General features: G+C 43.0%; 1 protein-coding gene across 1 annotated transcript in view; it reads left to right on the top strand.

Moving 5' to 3' along the window:
• rgs3a (regulator of G protein signaling 3a) overlaps nt 1–21,206 on the top strand; it is a 354,944-nt gene that overhangs the window by 100,500 nt on the left and 233,238 nt on the right. The window contains 1 exon segment of the mRNA XM_042059506.1: nt 5,448–5,559. Coding sequence (XP_041915440.1) covers nt 5,448–5,559 — 112 coding nt within the window.

The raw sequence follows: 21,206 nt of genomic DNA, 5'->3' as shown, positions 1-21,206 counted from the left end.
TGCCCTGTACTAATAAAAAAATATTTGGTTAACTGCGAGTGAATCCCGTTTGCAGCCGTAGAAGAAATGCAGGACAAATGAAACATTCTGGTTTTCTCCGAGTGCAACGATGATAGACAGACATCATTTGGACAAAATATAGAGCATATTAACCTCCGTTGCACAGCCAAATGCCTTCCTGTTACATCCTGTTATCACGGAGTTACAGGCGATAAACGATTTTTGATGGTCACAAGTTTACTTCATTAGCGGTTTATTGTTTTGATTATTAAAGAGTCTTTTTCATTTAAAGGTTTGACTTTGTGCTTATTCAGTAGAGCATTTAGTGCTCTTCCCAATTCCAGACGTTCACATTGCATGTTTGTTTGTAATGGATGCAACCGCGAGATAGGCTACGCGTTTGACGGCAATGACTTGTTAACAGACATGAACCAAGACGTATAGCCCAGCAGCAAAATTTTGAGTGCTTCAGTCAAAAGTTGCATGACCCTCCCTTGCCTGCTAGAAATTGTTCAATGACCCTCCGACAGAATTGACCCTCCCCTGCCAATTGTTGCTGTCTTCCGCCCGCGCTGCTTTTTTTGCGCCACAGCCACACACTGTGATAATGTTCTTAAATCAATCTTTCCCGTGAGCTTGCATGCTACCAGTCCTTCCTTTTCAAATGTGTTGCGCCTGTTTGCACAATTTCACAAATAATCATATGTGATAGAATGATGTTAACCTATTTAAGTTTAACGGCGTGATTATCGTGAGAGCACGATTCATTGGCGCTTGCATGTTCGGCCTTATGTCTACGTGCGCAGGTGAGGCTACTCAGCTACTAGAGAAAGAATTTCCCCTGTTTGTATGTTCACTCCAAGTTGGCCTACCATAACTTACCAACTCTGCACTGTAGACCCTAACTGGCTATTTATATTTTTCTGTGAAATAAGCAATTTGTTCAACTTTATGAAGCAGAATTACGCAATAGGCTACTTGGAACATAACACATTTGACAAAGGACAGATGTATGTTATAGTGACAAAATATTAACTTTCAGTGTTTTACGATGTCTTTGTCATGGGGAAGTTTTTTTCCCCATGCATTTATTCTAGGCTGCTGTCAGTGACTGCCGTGAGAGAAGCGGGTTCTGTGTTTCGTTCATGTCAGTGACTGACGCGAGAGAAGCGGGGTCTGTGTTGCGTTGCGTTAATTTATTTTCAATTGGGCATGCCATGCCGTGTCGTCCACAGCTCAGTTCTGACAAAGCCGAATGTACTCCTTTTGAAACAATGAGTGCGCGCGTTTGTATGGTTATATTGCTTGACAGGGGGGATCCCAAGCAGTTTTTAGCCATTAGGGTACTTTGAGAACATTTCCTAATTCACCCGACACTAATATTCAAAATGTTGAAAACTATTTCGGCATAGCCTATTAACTGACCACCCGATTCACAATGACTGGGGGGCAGGGGGGGTCATCAGACATTTGTGCCCAGTTAATCCGGCCCTGCCCCCAACAAATCACACCTTCCCACCAGCTGTGACAGCTTAAAAGAAGTCAAGAGGACTCACAGACCTATTCACAAACCGGTTTTGTGGCATTTCGCCTGTTTTGAAATCCTATACGGCTACAGGAGCTTCCAATCGTGAGGAAGCAATTTTGCATTGTAGGCATAACTAACATGCAATAACGCCACCAACAACAACCAAAACTAGGCTACTCATTGTCAACATGTAAATTAAATGTAACATTATTGTGAATCAAATTAAAATGTTCTCTTTTGCAAACGTAGGCATAGGCATAGTAACAGATTAATTTAATAATGTTACAAAGATACTACATCAATCCGTATGTTTCATTAGGCTACTAGGCTATTTGTTTTGCCTTACTCTTGATTCATTTAGGCCTTTTTATTTAGTTATTCATCATCTTCTGTCCTTGTCTAGCGCAGCATTCTCAGACCTGTCACCTGCCACTCATCGTAAGGGAGGTGTTTGGAATCATTCCCGCGTTACAATCATCAGCCAATCAAGGTGGTCACTTCAGTCAAGCTCGTGCATGAGTAATAACGTCATCCATAGCAACGAAGACTCACTCACTCTTAGACTGTTAGTCAAAGATTCTAGAGCGCTCAGCTCCAGAATCTGTTCAGGAGTTGTCATTTTCCCTTACTAAGAGTAGCCTAGGTCTGAAAGGCTTTGTGAATAACTTAATAAGAGAAACTCCTATAGCTAAAATCTTTTATTGCTATTTAGGAGTAGCCTACTCCTAGTGGTAAGATAAAAGGCTTTGTGAATATGGCCCCTGGTGTCTAACCCAATGCATAGCCCATTTACACAAAATAATGGTCGAATATTAGGCTACTGATGATCATTGTTATTTAAGAACATGCAGAGCACCAAAAACATCTTGCTCGTAAAAAATCATCATACCGCACATTGTGGCGGGTCTGTTATTTAACCTACTTACTGTAGGCTGCAAACCACAGGCCTTTATTTTGGGCAAGCCTGCATTCGAGGCAGGCCTTCTGTTGAAGAATTTTATATAAAGCCTGCGCTAACAGTAATCCTCCTGCCCCCGATACCACAGCTGTGGATAGTGTGGAATGCAAGTAATAACAATCCAATGTGTGTCTCAATTGTCCCCCGCTGACCACCTCACACATTTCTCTAGATTTTGCAACGACCTTACATGACACAATGCCATAAAATGCCAGTGTTTAGGACGCCAAATAATGTTTGTAATGATACCAGTTAGGCCTACGTTCAACAGTAACATAAGTGTAATGAGCTATTCATTGTCGAAGGTGCATGGTGAAGTGAAATTCTTACTTTGGAAAACAAACATTTGCCGATATCATTGGATAGGGAATAGGCCTACTTGTTTATTTTTTACGTAGCCTACAATGGCCAGTTCAGACAAAACCGAAATTACTCATTTTGAAACATTTGTATGGTTATATTGCTTGACTTAAATCCCAGAGAGTAGGCTAGGCTACCGCACCCCACAGTGATGGGCCTAGCGGTCTTACGCATTCAGTGTGGGGTATAAACAAGCTGAGAATTTAGCGGTGTCACGTCTGCCTGTCACAGACGTGGGGAGCTGAAGCTTGGGATACAGTTACTACAGTAACAGTATTTTATTTTACTTCTTATGGAATATATATTTTTTTCACTTTTATAAAGGCTTTGTTTGAATGCTGTTGGAACAAATAGTAGTTGATTATAAAGGCAACTTTCTGTTGCAATATTCTGTGTGTTCTGTACTGCAGGTAACTTGTTAAGCCAGTGGTTCTCAAACTTTTTCTTTCATTCCCCACTTTGATCAAGGAGGCATTGACTGATGATAGTGGAGATAACGTGTTATCCCGAGGCCTTTGCAAGTCAGCATCTCCGACGGTAGTCTACCCTATTAAAAATATAAGTTTTCGATGTCCCAAACGGAGAGCCATACTTTATTGTTTTAACGATCTCTATGCTACTCACCAAAATGTAGGCATGGGAACATGATGAAGTATCCAACTGTCGTGTGTTACATTATTGTGATTACGAGCCAGTGGTTTTCAAACATTATGCGTGACTCGGACATCTATGCAACAGACTCATATCGTCCTCGCATTCGCAAAATGAGGACATACAGACTGCTCAGATAACAGGTGTACCTCCAGTTATGCACGGTTTTAGTGAAGTCATTTAAATGTGCTGGTGAAACAGTTGTGTACTCTGGGCACAGTTCTTCCAGAGCTTCGTGCCAAGTAATAAGCGTTGAGTCGAGATGTTTGTGTGAATGAAACGAAGCGTATAGGCCATAGTGTGACATTCATAAACCAATGGTGTAGAGATGACGCCACAGGGTTTTATTTAAGAGAGCCTACGTTTGTATGTAGGCAATTTATATTCACAATACTTAGGCCTACTAAAATAAATAGTATTTTATTTGTATTGGTTGTTTAGAGTAAATCGGTCGGTCTTAACGCATGTTTACAACCGGCAAGTCGGTCGGACTAAAAGGGGAAAAAAAAAAAATATTTGGGTCGGTTCTAAATTGACAGGGTCAGTTACGGCAAACGAAAATATTTTTAAGGATGGCCTGGCAGTGTTTTTTTGCGTGTCTGCAGAAGTCAGCCAAATATGAATGTAATTCTGCGGCATAAAGCAGATGTATTTGTGTATTGTACAGAAATATAAAAATGACATGTCAAGCAGTCAATTGACTACATTGCAGTCAAGAAGTAGGGCAAATTAATTTACGAAATCAAAACGTGGGTCATAGTTGTCTAAGCCTCTATTGCGTAGCCTGTTAAAAACGTCGCCAGATAGTATTAGTAAATCGGCAACAACATTGTTTTCTGCAGAAGCCTACCCAAGGCTACAGATTAATTCTGAACAGTTATTTCTCTACTGGCTCAATTATCACACCACTGTTTTGATTTGCGTAGCTGCGTTACCCCCAACACTGACAATAATGTAGACAATGTAATGTAATGTAAATTTCGATTTCGATTTTCGTTACCACCGTGTAGTCAAGCCTTAAGACATACCCAAGTAGCCTAAATCGAGGTAATGTTTAATTATGCATGATTTATTTTGTTATTGAATTCGTAGGCTGGGATTACTCTCGGCAAGTCTCCTGCTTTTTCAGTAGGGGCGGCAGGCAGAGCGATGTACAGTGGCAGAGCGACGCACAGTGGCCGAAAGTGGTACTAAAGCTTCACGCAGCTTCACGCCTCGTAATGCGCGACTGAAGTGGTAATTTGAAAGCGATGCCCACTGTATGTGTGTGTGTGTGTTTGTGTGAGAGTGTGTGTGTGTGTGTATGTGTGTGCGCACATTTTATATTCCTCCTGACATCTTATTATGGTCAGTGTTTATAACAGTCAACGGTCATCACCTTGTGTATGATTGTATGTGTGTGCGAGCATATTTGCATGTGTGTGTGTGTGTATGGGTGTGTGTGTGTGTATGTGTGTGTATGTGTGCGTGTTTGTGTTTGTATGTGTGTGTATGTGTTTGCGTGCATTTGTGTACACAAGTGTGTGAGTTTGTGTGTGTGTATGTGTATGTGTAAACTTTAAACAATGAGACATCAGCTGTCTGGTCTACCAGCCCTCACATGTAGCTGCATCTCACTCAACTCCCTCACACACACTCTTTCTCCACTTCCTCAGACACACACTCTTTCTCCCTCACACACACACTTTCTCCACTCCCTCACACACACTATTTCTCCACTCCCTCACACACACACACTTTCTCCCTCACACACACTCTTTCTCCACTCCATTACACACACACTTTCTCCACTCCCTCCCTCTCAATAGATTTCTTTCTATCTCTCTGTGAAACAATTTGTCTCTTTTTTCACACACACTTTCTTCTCTATCTTTAACACCCATCCACCCACTACCACTATGTCTGTCTCACATGCATACCCTCTCTCTCTCTCTCTCCATCTCTCTGCAGGTGACTGTGTTCATATACACAGACCTGATGCTGGTGACTAGAGAGGACGAACCCGGCCGGTGTAACGTTCTCCAGAACCCTCTCTACCTGAAGCAGCTACGCCTCCAAGAGGGTGAGTAACACACGCACACACACACACACACACTCAGTTCACATGCACACACACGCACACTCACTCACACACACTCAGTTCACATGCACACGCGCACACACACACACACACACTCAGTTCACATGCACACACTCACGCACACACACACACACACTCAGTTCACATGCACACACACACACACACACTCAGTTCACATGCACACACACACACACTCAGTTCACATGCACACACGCGCACACTCACTCACACACACTCAGTTCACATGCACACACGCGCACACTCACTCACACACACTCAGTTCACATGCACACACGCGCACACTCACTCACACACACTCAGTTCACATGCACACACGCGCACACACTCAGTTCACATGCACACACGCGCACACTCACTCACACACACTCAGTTCACATGCACACACGCGCACACTCACTCACACACACGCAAGCACAAACAAACACACACTCACTCACACACACACTCACACACATTCATTCACACACAGACACATACACTCACACACACTCATTCGCACACACACACACACTCACACACACATATACACACACACACACAAACACACACACGCATGCACACACACACACACAGTAAAAGAAAACAGCACCACATGCAGAATAACACACCACATCATAACAGAGCTCAATATAACACAACACAACACAACACAGCAAAACACACAGCAAAACAACACAGAACCGCACAGCATAACACACAGGACTGACACAACACAGGAGAGATTCATCTTTATACTCCGCACACACAGTATCCTCCGCAGCCCTGTGCACTATTGTGCTGCAGCCCTGTGCACTATTGTGCTGTAGCCTGTGCACTATTGTGCTGCAGCCCTGTGCACTATTGTGCTTTGTCATTGTGTTAGTCTCCCATAATGCACTTGTATGATTCCGCTGTTTGCAATGAATTGTAAGAGTGTAGAGTAGGACCCCCCCCCCACACACACACACACTCCTATATATATATGCCTATACTCCAGAGGAGTTTTGCTGGTCTAATAACACTCGTATTCTATTTTCAACTGTTGATAAGTTAACAAATCCCCCCTCACAATTAGCGCCTGAACTTCTCTCAACTAATAAATGCAATGAGTTTTCATCTTTTTTAAAGGTAAAATTGACAAAATCAGACTCAACATATCTGCTCAATTACAAATTCAACAACCTGAACTTCCAGCAACAAACAGAGGGAAACTAAACTTGATGTCAGAGTTCAGCTTGACAGACTACGAAACACTTGAAAAAACGGTACAGAATCTCAGCTCTTCCACATGTGTCTTAGACACTGCCTACCAATTTCTTCAAAACTGTTTTTCACCTCATAGCGGCGGATGTCCTTCAAATTGTAAATGTATCACTGCTGTCTGGCACTTTTCCTAAGTCACTGAAAACAGCTGTTGTAAAGACACTTCTCAAGAAGAATAACCTGGATGCCTCCATGCTAAACAATTACAGGCCCATATCCAATCTACCTTTTATTGGCAAAATTATTGAAAAAGTAGTCTTTAATCAATTAACCACCTTCCTAACATCAAATAGGTATTTTGATTACTTTCAGTCTGGTTTTCGGGCAAATCATCGGAAACTATACCTCAATACCAACGTCCTTGACCTGTGGTGTTCCCCAGGGGTCGATCTTGGGGCCATTATTATTCAATCTCTATATGCTCCCACTTGGACAAATCATTCAAAATAATTTGATTTCATATCATAGCTATGCAGATGACACACAAATTTACTTAGCTCTATCACCAAACGACTATGGTCCTCTTGAATCTATGTGTCAGTGTATAGAACAAATCAAGACCTGGATGTCTCAAAATTTTCTTCAGCTGAACAAAGAAAAAACTGAAGTAATTATATTTGGTAAAAAGGAGGAAAGACTTGCCACTCTCCTTGACACAAAAGGGTTGAAGGCAAAGGATACTGTTAAAAATCTTGGTGTATTAATTGACAGTGATCTAAATTTCTAGCCTGGCGGGCCATCCTATATCATTGAAATGTATAGTCTGGCATCGAACCATTCACCTCGCTTAATCCAAGGGGCGGGCAGAGAATTGTCTTTCAAACTGCCTAGGCAGTACACACCTTCTCGTCCTCTCAGGTACCAGGTGAAAAACCTGCTAGTAAAACCTACAGTTAGAACTAAACATGGTGAAGCAGCTTTGTGGAACCAACTTTCGGATGACATCAAAAAGGCCCCAACTGTAGCCAGTTTTAAATTTAGACTTAAGACCAAACTGTTCTCAGATGCTTTCTGCTAACTGTGCTGAGTTACAAATTCTGAATCTGCCTTGATAATTATTCTACCTTTACTTTTTTTTTACTACTTTTGCCTTTGTTTTTGCTTACTAATTATTCTTTATTTTTAAATGATTTTACCTTGTGTTTTATGTTTTCTTTTTATTATGATCTTTACCTTTTAACTATTCTTTGATTATATTGCCCTTCTATGCTTTTATTTGTTATTATTGTTTGGTTTTGTTTATGTAAAGCACATTGAATGACCTCTGTGTATGAAATGCGCTATATAAATAAACTTGACTTGACTTGGTCTAGCACATAGACTGTATATATAGAACTGGACAGTGTGCCGTCTGTTAAGAGTGATGCGAGCGCTAGTCCAGAGCCCCCTGGTGGCTGGTTGCAGTACAATGTGTAACTCCGCCCATCCCCATGTATTTCAATGGCCAAGTAGCCAACTTTCCGTGTCACTTTTCTCACCTAAAACTATTTTTGTATCTACAACTTTTTATTCGAAAAAATAGTTTTCAAGATGCTTCAATACACACAATTTTTCTTTTCTCGCTGAAATTATTTTTTTTAATGTTATATTAACAAATCTAAAAAGGGCGTGTTTACACCTATGATTGACAGCTGGCTGGCTGCAGACACGACGCTTTGTCCATTATGTTTTAACGTCTAGACACTACCACGTCATCGCTCACTTATTTTAACGACACCTGATTTCGACACATAATCTAACCTAAATAAGTGTTGCTGTTATTATCATTAGGCTATATCTTATCACAGTCTGACTAAATACAAAATTGATAGTCATACATTGTGTAGTTGTTTGTAAGAGACATCGTTGTTAGTTGTGACAGATTCTTTGTGAAAAAAGATATGTGCTGTTCTTTCGTAGATGCTAAGTATATTAGCTCATAGCATGCTACATCATGCTAGCATTAGCCAGTTGATAGGTAAAGTAAAAGGGCTCTGCTATATTGAAGTGACGTTAGCCATAGTCACCATCATTTACAGTCCTACTTGTTTCAAATGGTTTAACGTAACCAGTGATTGCCGCCATCATCGTTGCAACTTCATTTGAATACACTTAAGTCACTGGAGAAGGCGATGTTAAGTTTCATTAACGTTAACTCTTGCTTAGTTTTGCGAATGGCAATAAATGCCACCTAGCCTGCTAGGTCGACAACCTCGGTATGCCCATTTATGAATTGGCCCGACAAATAACGTTACTTGTGTTTTAGTGAACACATTATTGGACCATAGCTTAACGTGAGGAGGGATTCAAAGTTACAAATGCTTAGTATGCTCAGAACAGCGGTATCTGAAAATGCGTTAAGGTATCGTTGTTACCTGCGATTGCACTGCTGGAGAAGCATTTTGCATTGGTATGATTTGATCAGGTCTTGCCAGTGATGTGTAATCCTCCCGTAGACGTACATCATTTCAAAATAATACGTCTAAATTGAAAACTGTGACAACTCATTGATAGGCTCTCTCAATATGTCTGTAATCGTATGCCTCTACCACAGGCTTGCTAGTCAGAGAGGGTGCTCCATTATAAATCAAAAATGTAATATTGCAGCCTTCATGTCAGCTGTAAAAATATGAGAACATGGACCTACTACATCAGGATACTCTGTAAACATTTTACACATAATCAGGAAGCTACTTTGCTGTTCAGTGTGTGATGTGTTTAAAGTGGTACTACATTTAAAGAAATATTTTTATTCTTTGTTTCAAGTGCATAAGAAAATACCACATTATGATGATGGTTATGGTTACCCTTAACAAATACAAAACAATATAATACTTAAAACAGGGATAAATCAATAGCCTAATGAAATAAACAATGAAAATGAGGGGGGAAAGCAATAATAAATAATAATGCCCATTCAATCAATAATATAATAACATGGTAAGACTACATTGAGGAGAATATCAATAATAAACAAATGTCAAATTAATCAACAGCCTATAATGAAAATAAAACAGTACTACTGCATACAAACCATAATGTATAAGAAGTGCTTAAAAGACCAAAAACTATCACAAGAACGAAGAGCACTGGGCAACTCATTCCACCAACATGGAACCACTGAGGAAAAGTCTTGAATTTGACCTAGCGTTTAAGACTGGTCGACACAACAGACGCTCATCAGAAGACCGCAGTGGGCGGTTGGGGATGTATATCTTTATCATTGAATTAAAATAACAAGGAGCAGATCCAGTCAGTGTCCTATAGGCCAAAGGGAGAGATTTAAATTTAATTCTGGCTACTGTAGGGAGCCAATGGAGAGTAACTAGGAGAGGAGTTACGATGTGTCCTCTTTGGCTGATTGAAGACCAGTCATGTTGCAACATTCTGAATGATATATCCCACAAAAGAAAAAAAAAAAAAAACATTCAATATTGATTTAGTATCAACCAATAATTATTCTGATATTAATATTCTTGTAACGTCTACATCTTTGTGTAGACTAGTTAAATACTAAGCAATGGCCTCTGACTTAAATACCAATATGGTATAAATACTTAAATACCTTAATATGGTATAGTCTATGTGATACACAGGACTACACAGTAAACCCATTTAAAAAGCATCATCTCAGTATACCCATTTAAAATAGGCAAGGATACGTATTCAATAACATTTGGGGTTGCTCACAGTATACCCACCACTGCAACTAACTAACTAGACTACACCACTGGTTAAATGGCGCATTGCAATTTACAATTTGTGTGAGTTCAGGGGCATACAGAAAGTTGAAGTTTGGGTGACATCAATAAAGAAAATAGAAACAAAGGGATGTGTACAGCCTCAAGTATGAATGATGTCACATTAACAGAAGGTTCAGAGCAGCGGCAGACCTTTCTTGGTGCCACGCAAGTTATTGAAAGTCATGTGTTTTCAGAACGTAGTGGTGCTGTGCCATGTCCCATGTATAAGGGGCTTCAGGTTGATCCAGTGACGGTGGGTGATGTCAGGGAGATGGATGTCAGGGGACTTGGAGAAAGGAGGAGGACATGCCACCTCAGACCACCCCAGCCAAACCACTTCACGTAGGCATTCCCTTGCTTGCAGACTAATGTAGACCATGGAGACCACCTTGCCGCCACCTCCAGTACATTCAGCCATCTTACCTGCAAAAAGGAAAGTTACAATAAAGTTAGTCAGACAATTTTACAACATTACAAAGCATCTAATCAGGCACTCAACACCACTAGTAATACCAATTCATTAAATATATGTGTGCAATAAACTTCACAGCCTACCTAATGTTAACTACACATTTAAATATGCGGTGGGAATGTTATTAACTTGCGTCAGCTTGAAAAATAACGTTATCAGTATGACTGATCATGGACGTTAGATGACAAACTAAGGTTTCTCAAATGTTCACCGATATCCCTGGGAAGTGACTGGTTCTTGGCGTAGTGTTTAATGCAGGCGTTTCATTTCTCGATCATTCACTTATGCGGTCTACAACTACCGACCTATTTTTTACAGTCTATGCTACCGACCTACCATCACAGAAGTAGCTCTAACAGAGGTGTCTGTCGTTAACGTTAGAAAAAATGCAACGCTGGCAAACTGGCTAGTAGTTACATTAACATGACGGGTTGATGAGGTCCATGCTTCACATTACGTTAGCGTTAACTTGCGTTGCTTTATCACATCATACCGTTGCTTTATCACATCATATACTGTACTGACTGTCTAGTGTTATTAATCCCCATGTACAGTCAATGGTTACTCCATGTTGAGATGGCATACATTAAGATTGAGATATTTGAAAACAGCAACAACTAATAAAACCAAGTATATCATGCATCGACTGTTACGGGAGCTGTGTGCTAATCTTCACTTCAACGACTAACTTAGCCTCCCGTTGACGGTAACGTTAATGTAGCTGCTAACGTTAGCATGTAATTCGCTGTCCGTATTTCTGTTGTTAGCTCATTAGTATTCACCATACTAAATTGTCACAGTCTATAATCAACATAATAAGCTCTCTTAGACGTATTTAAGAACAACAATAGACAAAAATCAGTTGATACGCAACACTTACCAGACAAGAACAAACCGATTGTTGTTTGTACTGTTTAACTCACAGCCGCAAAATTCATCCAGCCAGCTAGCCTTCGGCGCCGAGTCGACCTGCGTTGTGGAAAGGAGAAGGGGGCGGGTTTCACTTGACAAGGGGCGTGTTTAACTCGCTGAGTGGCAACTGAGTGGGCGTGCCTGACCGCGACTCCTCTTCACTGCGCATGCTTCAACTTCTGCTGCACAGCCGCACTTCAAATTGGTTGCAAATTTTCCAAGATGGCGTCGCCTCGGCGGCTTCAATTCCATAGAACACTGCTGAATGCAACCACACTGTCCAGTTCTATATATACAGTCTATGGTCTAGCAGGTCAACCATCATAGGGTGGTCAAACAAGCTGGTCAACCAGCAAACCACCTTTAGCTGGTCAGGCTGGTTTTTTCAGCAGGGCTGTCTTGATTTCTCCATATTCAGAGTGTGAATGTGTGTAAAGGAGCAGGAGTAGTGAAGTGAAGGCAGAGTGTAGAGTGATGGGTGGAGTAATGAAGTGAAGGCAGAGTGTAGAGTGATGGGTGGAGTAATGAAGTGATGGGTGGAGTAATGAAGTGAAGGCAGAGTGTAGAGTGATGGGCGGAGTGTAGAGTGATGGGTGGAGTAGTGAAGTGAAGGCAGAGTGTAGAGTGATGGGCGGAGTGTAGAGTGATGGGTGGAGTAATGAAGTGAAGGCAGAGTGTAGAGTGATGGGTGGAGTAATGAAGTGATGGGCGGAGTGTAGAGTGATGGGTGGAGTGTAGAGTGATGGGCGGAGTGTAGAGTGATGGGCGGAGTGTAGAGTGATGGGCGGAGTAGTGAAGTGAAGGCAGAGTGTAGAGTGATGGGTGGAGTAATGAAGTGATGGGCGGAGTGTAGAGTGATGGGTGGAGTAATGAAGTGAAGGCAGAGTGTAGAGTGATAGGTGGAGTAATGAAGTGATGGGCGGAGTGTAGAGTGATGGGCGGAGTAATGAAGTGATGGGCGGAGTGTAGAGTGATGGGTGGAGTAATGAAGTGATGGGCGGAGTGTAGAGTGATGGGTGGAGTAATGAAGTGATGGGCGGAGTGTAGAGTGATGGGTGGAGTAATGAAGTGATGGGCGGAGTGTAGAGTGATGGGCGGAGTAATGAAGTGATGGGCGGAGTGTAGAGTGATGGGTGGAGTAATGAAGTGATGGGTGGAGTAATGAAGTGATGGGCGGAGTGTAGAGTGATGGGCGGAGTAGTGAAGTGAAGGCAGAGTGTAGAGTGATGGGCGGAGTGTAGAGTGATGGGCGGAGTGTAGAGTGATGGGCGGAGTGTAGAGTGATGGGCGGAGTAGTGAAGTGATGGGCGGAGTGTAGAGTGATGGGTGGAGTAATGAAGTGATGGGCGGAGTGTAGAGTGATGGGCGGAGTGTAGAGTGATGGGCGGAGTGTAGAGTGATGGGCGGAGTAATGAAGTGATGGGCAGAGTGTAGAGTGATGGGCGGAGTAATTAAGTGATGGGCGGAGTGTAGAGTGATGGGCGGAGTAATGAAGTGAAGGCAGAGTGTAGAGTGATGGGCGGAGTAATTAAGTGATGGGTGGAGTAATTAAGTGATGGGCGGAGTGTAGAGTGATGGGCGGAGTAATGAAGTGATGGGCGGAGTGTAGAGTGATGGGCGGAGTAGTGAAGTGATGGGCGGAGTGTAGAGTGATGGGCGGAGTGTAGAGTGATGGGCGGAGTGTAGAGTGATGGGTGGAGTGTAGAGTGATGGGCGGAGTAATGAAGTGATGGGCGGAGTGTAGACCTGCGACTGACCCCTGAGCCCCTGAGTTGATGTTTGAATGGGTGCAACTGAATAAGACGCTTTGTTTTGGTTCGAATGGGTGCAACTGAATAAGACGCTTTGTTTTGGTTCGAATGGGTGCAACTGAATAAGACGCTTTGTTTTGGTTCTCTGATTGTCTCGACAGTAAGTATTGTGTCTGCCAGACGTTTAATTGAGTTCCTAGTAGAACTTCCTACAACCGAATTTCGCGGATGTCTATGTCATCAATGTTTGGCACGAGCTACAGTGTGGTCGCACAACTAGGGGGGATATTAAAGGTTGGGATATTTACGATGACTCGAGGCCAAGTTCCTCCTCTTTGTCCTGCAAGTTACCGCTGGGTAAACATGGCGTGTAGCTGCCTCAACAGCTTGCCTCTCCTCTACAGCAGCCACACGCAGTTCAAATAAACACACTTTTGTCAAATATGGCCATGTTTACACGGCAAATAAAGGGTTTCCATAGATACCGATGTGTAGCATAGGCCAGAGGCGGTTATTGTTCCGTTGAAACAAAGAGGTCACGGTCCTGACAACTGGAAGCAAACTTTAAATAGGCTACCCTTGTCAAACTGCCATACCGACAGCAAGGGGAAGCCGGGTTGGTTTGACAGCACAGAAGAGGTCAACCCTGTCACCTTTGAGTTAGACCACATCTAATCTGTGAGATTTGAGTTCTGAGCACTTTTGAGTAGAATATGTGCACTCTTGTATTGTGGGAAAAGTGTACTGTGTTCATGTGGTCCAATCCCATCATAGTAGCAACCACACACACACACACACACACACTTTATTAATAGACTTGTGGACAGGTTCCTGTGGATCTGTCTGATGGACTTTTAATCAGTTTATAGGTGGTGACTAGTGTTCTAGACCAGCTATGTTTAGAACCTGGTGACTGGTGTTCTAGACCAGCTGTGTTGAGAACCTGGTGACTGGTGTTCTAGACCAGCTGTGTTTAGAACCTGGTGACTGGTGTTCTCTCTCCTCATCCAGACCAGCTGTGTTTAGAACCTGGTGACTGGTGTTCTAGACCAGCTGTGTTTAGAACCTGGTGACTGATGTTCTCTGTGCTCATCCAGTCCAGCTGTGTTTAGAACCTGGTGATTGGTGTTCTAGACCAGTTGTGTTTAGAACCTGATGACTGGTGTTCTCTCTCCTCATCCAGACCAGCTGTGCTTAGAACCTGGTGACTGGTGTTCTAGATCAGCTGTATTTAGAACCTGGTGACTGGTATGACTATGAAATGTGTAGATCTGATTCTCTGTCAGATGGAAGTGATAGATAGCAGATCCTGTTTGTTGTTATTGTCGTGCTACATGCTGCTTTTAATCTCATATGGAAGTGGTAGATAGCAGATCTTATTTGTTGTTGTTGTCGTGGTAGATAGCAGATCTTATTATTGTTGCCAGCAATAGCAGATCTTATTTGTTTATGTTGTTGTGGGAGATAGCAGATCTTATTTGTTGCTGCTGTCGTGGTAGATAGCAGTGGGGTATTCCAGAAAGCAGGTTTACTGGCTTAACTGGGTATGTTAACCCAGAGTTAGCGGTAAACCTGGGATTTCAGTTCCAGAAAGCTCAAAAATGATCAGGCTATGTAAGTAACTATGGTAACATAGGCTCTGAACTTAACCTGGTAGGGGGTAGGTTTTGTTCAAGTTATGTTCAATTATGTTCGGTTATTTCAGTGCATGTTCAACCAGGCCGCTATTTTTACACTTGTCACACAATGACGTTTCATTCTGAAGAAGGTCCGATTGACAAAGAAGCACAAAATCATGTAATATTTATCCGTGGAATTAGCCGTGAGAGGGCGATAAGACCACAACATCCCATGATAGCTCATCATTTCTTTTCCAAACAAGGTTTTCAAGAGCGCTAGAGTTGTTCCGCTGAATCCTAAATTTGGCTACTTGAAAAGCATTCTCGACTACATTAGGCTACGCATGGATTAGAATAGAATAAAATAAATTTTAGCTAGCCAACACCATAGGCCTATAGTGGACATTTACCTTTGGCTCACCAGACATGGATGGACACGGATGGACAAAAAACATCTCAGACACACTGAAGATATAATTACAGTGCAGTAGGCTACAAAAAAGGGAAAACATATAGAAAATGAATAAATACGTTTAAATATAGACTAGGCCTACATGTGTCTTTTGCCTCTCTCCAAATTATGTTATTATGCATCGATGATCGCTCTCCGACTGGGAGTTTTTGTAACGTTAGTGTTGGAGACGCAGAGCAAGCTGTCAGTCGGTGCGTAAAGTTTGCCTTGGGCTAAAGCAGTTCCTTCGCAACTTCATTCGTTTTCCTGGACACAAACCCACGAGGATCATTAAAGTGTAGTTTCACCAACTGGCAGGTCAGCATCACTTATTAAATTTCCCAAATGTGCACCGAAATGTGTCCAATAGGCTACCCATGCCTTCCGACATTCTTCACCCTTCCGATGATGGAGGCGCAAAAGTCTAACTTGGCCCACAGCTGCAGAACCCGCGTTAAAATAGAAAATTACATTTGGGATTCTCAAAGAATTCTATGGCCCACTCAATCTGTGATAAGGTAGGCTAGTTTAAGAAAGCATCATTCAAAGCAGTCAATACAATACAATAGTCAATAATTAATTGTGCTTTTGGCATTAGGCTATCATAACGTACACATTTACACGGTCAGTTAGGCTATTCTCTGCCAAGCAAGGTCTCGGACGCAGGCGCTTAAGTATTGCTCTTTTTTTGTTATTACAGTTCTCTCCTCCTCGTAAGCCTCGACTACTCCGCCTCTGAATACGGTGCTCTTCCTTTCGCCGGTTTCACTCATGGTTTCGACTCTCAATAGATGATGCCTTTATAAGTTCGCCGTGAACGCGCACAACTCTAGGTTATCTAACACAGGGTTGATTGAACTAACTGGTAACCGGTGTTTTGGAACCGACAGCTCGGGTTTAGTCGCCACAGGTTCAGACAACCCAGAGGTTAAGTTTTATCTCAGTGTTTGTTAAACCTCCTTTCTGGAATACCCCTCTGATCTTATTTGTTGTTGTTGTCATGGTAGATAGCGGATCTTATTTGTTGTTGTTGTCATGGTAGATAGCGGATCTTATTTGTTGTTGTTGTCGTGGTAGATAGCAGATCTTATTTGTTGTTGTTGTCGTGGTAGATAGCAGATCTTATTAGTTTTTGTTGCTGTGCTCCCCACTGCTCTTAGATGGCAGCAGGATCTGACAATGTCAAGATCAACAAGACCACAGATGCAGAGAGAATGCAAGTCATAGCTTTGATGCCTTTTTGCATCTTGATATGTGTATCATTAAGAGCCTTGTCTTCATGTGGTGAAGTTTCTTGAGTTATTATATAAGACATTTTTAAAAAAGTTTTTTTAAAAAAAGACTGTGATTTCCAGAAAAGGACGTTGCATCAGTGGCTTTGCAGTCTTTCATCTTGCCATGGCACTGGGAGTCTATCATGTATCATTTAAAGGTTTGTACTATCAGACTGTGTACTCTTTCGTAAGCTCACTATTTCAGCAGTAGTCAGACTTGGCTGGATCAGAGACAGCCATCTTCTCCTTGAGCTGTTTCAGTATTTGTAAATGTCGATTTGAGATAGTTTGACCAGATTAGACACATGATGTCAAAATATATCATACATTTTCTCACTTGTGAGTTTCACCCCGGTGGCGAGTGTGTATGGTGTGTGTGTGGGTTGAGTTTTACCCCAGTGGCGAGTGTGTGTGGGTTGAGTTTCACCCCAGTGGCGAGTGGCTGTCTGTGGGTTGAGCTCACATGCTGCCCCCCCCAGTAGTGGAGCTCCAGCACCCCATGATTAGACACACACACACACACACACACACACTCATAACATACATAACACACACATGATTGGAAAGGGTAACGGAGCTGTTTAGCCCCATAGCACACACACACACACACAGGCACACACACACTCATAACATACATAGCACACACATGATTGGAAAGGGTAACGTAGCTGTTTAGCCCCATAGCACACACACACACACACACACACACACACATAACAGACATAGCACACACACACACACACACACATAACAGACATAGCACACACACACACACACACACACACACTCATAACAGACATAGCACACACACACACTCATAACAGACATAGCACACACACACACACACACTCATAACAGACATAGCACACACATGATTAGAAAGGGTGTGTGTGCGTGTGTGTGTGTGTGCTATGTCTGTTATGTGTGTGTGTGTGCTATGTCTGTTATGTGTGTGTGTGTGTGTGTGCCTGTGTGTGTGTGCTATGTATGTTATGAGTGTGTGTGTGCGTGCCTGTGTGTGTGTGCTATGTATGTTATGAGTGTGTGTGTGCCTGTGTGTGTGTGTGTGCGTGCCTCTGTGTGTGTGTGTGTGTGCTATGTATGTTATGTGTGTGTGTGTGTGTGTGCTATGTCTGTTATGTGTGTGTGTGTGCGTGCCTGTGTGTGTGTGTGTGTGCTATGTCTGTTATGTGTGTGTGTGTGTGTGTGTGTGCCTGTGTGTGTGTGTGCTATGTATGTTATGAGTGTGTGTGTGCGTGCCTGTGTGTGTGTGTGCCTGTGTGTGTGTGCTATGTATGTTATGAGTGTGTGTGTGCGTGCCTGTGTGTGTGTGTGTGTGTGTGTGCTATGTATGTTATGAGTGTGTGTGTGCCTGTGTGTGTGTGTGCTATGTATGTTATGAGTGTGTGTGTGTGTGTGTGTGTGTGTGCTATGTATGTTATGAGTGTGTGTGTGTGTGTGTGTGCTATGGGGCTAAACAGCTCCGTTTACCCTTTCCAATCATGTGTGTGCTATGTATGTTATGAGTGTGTGTGTGTCTTCAGTGTGTGTGCGTGTGTCTTCAGTGTTTGGTGTGTGTGTGTGTCTTCAGTGTGTGTGCGTGTGTCTTCAGTGTGTTTGGTGTGTGTGTGTATGTGGGGGGGGGGGGGGGTCTTCAGTGTGTATGGTGTGTGTGTGTGTGTGCGCGCTGTGTATTTGTTTTGTTTACTTGAGTGTGTGTGTGCACACATACACACACACTCACAACAGACATAGCACACACACACTCATAACAGACATAGCACACACACTCATAACAGACATAGCATACACACACACTCATAAGAGACATAGCATACACACACACACTCATAACAGACATAGCACACACACATACACACACACACTCATAACAGACATAGCACACACACACACTCATAACAGACATAGCACACACACACATAACAGACATAGCATACACACACTCATAACAGACATAGCACACACACACACTCATAAGAGACATAGCATACACACACACCCTCATAACAGACATAGCATACACACACACACACACACTCATAACAGACATAACATACACACACACTCATAACAGACATAGCACACACACACCCTCATAACAGACATAGCATACACACAGACACACACACTCATAACAGACATAGCACACACACACACATAGCAGACATAGCACACACACACACACACACACACATAACAGACATAGCACACACACACACTCATAACAGACATAGCACACACACACACTCATAACAGACATAGCACACACATGATTAGAAAGGGTGTGTGTGCGTGCCTGTGTGTGTGTGCTATGTATGTTATGTGTGTGTGTGTGCTATGTATGTTATGAGTGTGTGTGTGCGTGCCTGTGTGTGTGTGTGCTATGTATGTTATGAGTGTGTGTGTGCGTGCCTGTGTGTGTGTGTGCTATGTATGTTATGAGTGTGTGTGCGTGCCTGTGTGTGTGTGTGCTATGTATGTTATGAGTGTGTGTGTGCGTGCCTGTGTGTGTGTGTGTGCTATGTATGTTATGAGTGTGTGTGTGTGTGTGCTATGTATGTTATGAGTGTGTGTGTGTGTATGTGTGTGTGTGTGTGTGTGCTATGTATGTTATGAGTGTGTGTGTGTGTGTGCCTGTGTGTGTGCGTGCCTGTGTGTGTGTGTGTGTGTGTGTGCTATGTATGTTATGGGTGTGTGTGTGTCTTCAGTGTGTGTGCGTGTGTCTTCAGTGTGTTTGGTGTGTGTGGGGGTCTTCAGTGTGTGTGTGTGTGGGTCTTCAGTGTGTATGGTGTGTGTGTGTATGTGGGGGGGGGGGTCTTCAGTGTGTATGGTGTGTGTGTGTATGTGGGGGGGGGGTCTTCAGTGTGTATGGTGTGTGTGTGTGTGTGCGCGCTGTGTATTTGTTTTGTTTACTTTTTTTTGGCTGACACTGTGTATCTATCACTGTCTCTGTCTGTGTGTGTGTGTCTCTGTCTGTGTGTGTGTGTGTGTGTGTGTGCGTCTCTGTCTCTGTGTGTGTGTGTCTGTTTGTGTGTGTGTGTGTGTGACATATTAAGTGTGGGGGAAGAGTAACAGGAAGCAATTGAGGGTGTGTATTGGGGAGGAGCATCAGAACTGACGCTCGTCATTGTTGTGTGTCTGCTCACAGGAAAGAGCACTCTGTGTGTGTGTGTGTGTGTGTGTGTGTGTGCCCTTGCATGTGTGTATTTGAAATGTTTGGTCCAGGTATGGGTGTGATGACTGCTGGCGGTCGGTCAGGCGGTCAAGTTGGTTGTCGCTGTAGGAACCGGCGCTTCCTGTGACCTCTGACCCCTGGTGAAGCCGGCGTGGGAACCTGAGTGGAGAAGCCACCAGGGAGAAGCCGCCACTGCACGCTATACACAGATAACACACACACACTGCACGCTATACACAGATAACACACACACACTGCACGCTATACACAGATAACACACACACACACACACATACACACACACTGCACGCTATACACAGATAACACACACACACTGCACGCTATACACAGATAACACACACACACACACACATACACACACACTGCACGCTATACACAGATAACACACACACACTGCACGCTATACACAGATAACACACACACACACACACATACACACACACTGCACGCTATACACAGATAACACACACACACTGCACGCTATACACAGATAACACACACACACACACACACATGACATAGCACACACACACACACTCATAACAGACATAGCACACCAGGGAGAAGCCGCCACTGCACGCTATACACAGATAACACACACACACATAACAGACATAGCACACACACACACACTCATAACAGACATAGCACACCAGGGAGAAGCCGCCACTGCACACTATACACAGATAACACACACACACACACTGCACGCAATACACAGATAACACACACACACACACACTGCACGCTATACACAGATAACACACACACACACACTGCACGCTATACACAGATAACACACACACACACACACACTGCACGCTATACACAGATAACACACACACCGCACGCTATACACAGATAACACACACACACATAACAGATATAGCACACACACACACACTCATAACAGACATAGCACACCAGGGAGAAGCCGCCACTCCACGC

This window comes from Alosa sapidissima, chromosome 13 (assembly GCF_018492685.1).
Source record: "Alosa sapidissima isolate fAloSap1 chromosome 13, fAloSap1.pri, whole genome shotgun sequence".
Classification (NCBI taxonomy): domain Eukaryota; kingdom Metazoa; phylum Chordata; class Actinopteri; order Clupeiformes; family Clupeidae; genus Alosa; species Alosa sapidissima.
The sequence above is the reverse complement of the archived record's forward strand: the minus strand, read 5'-3'. Positions and strand labels throughout refer to the sequence as shown.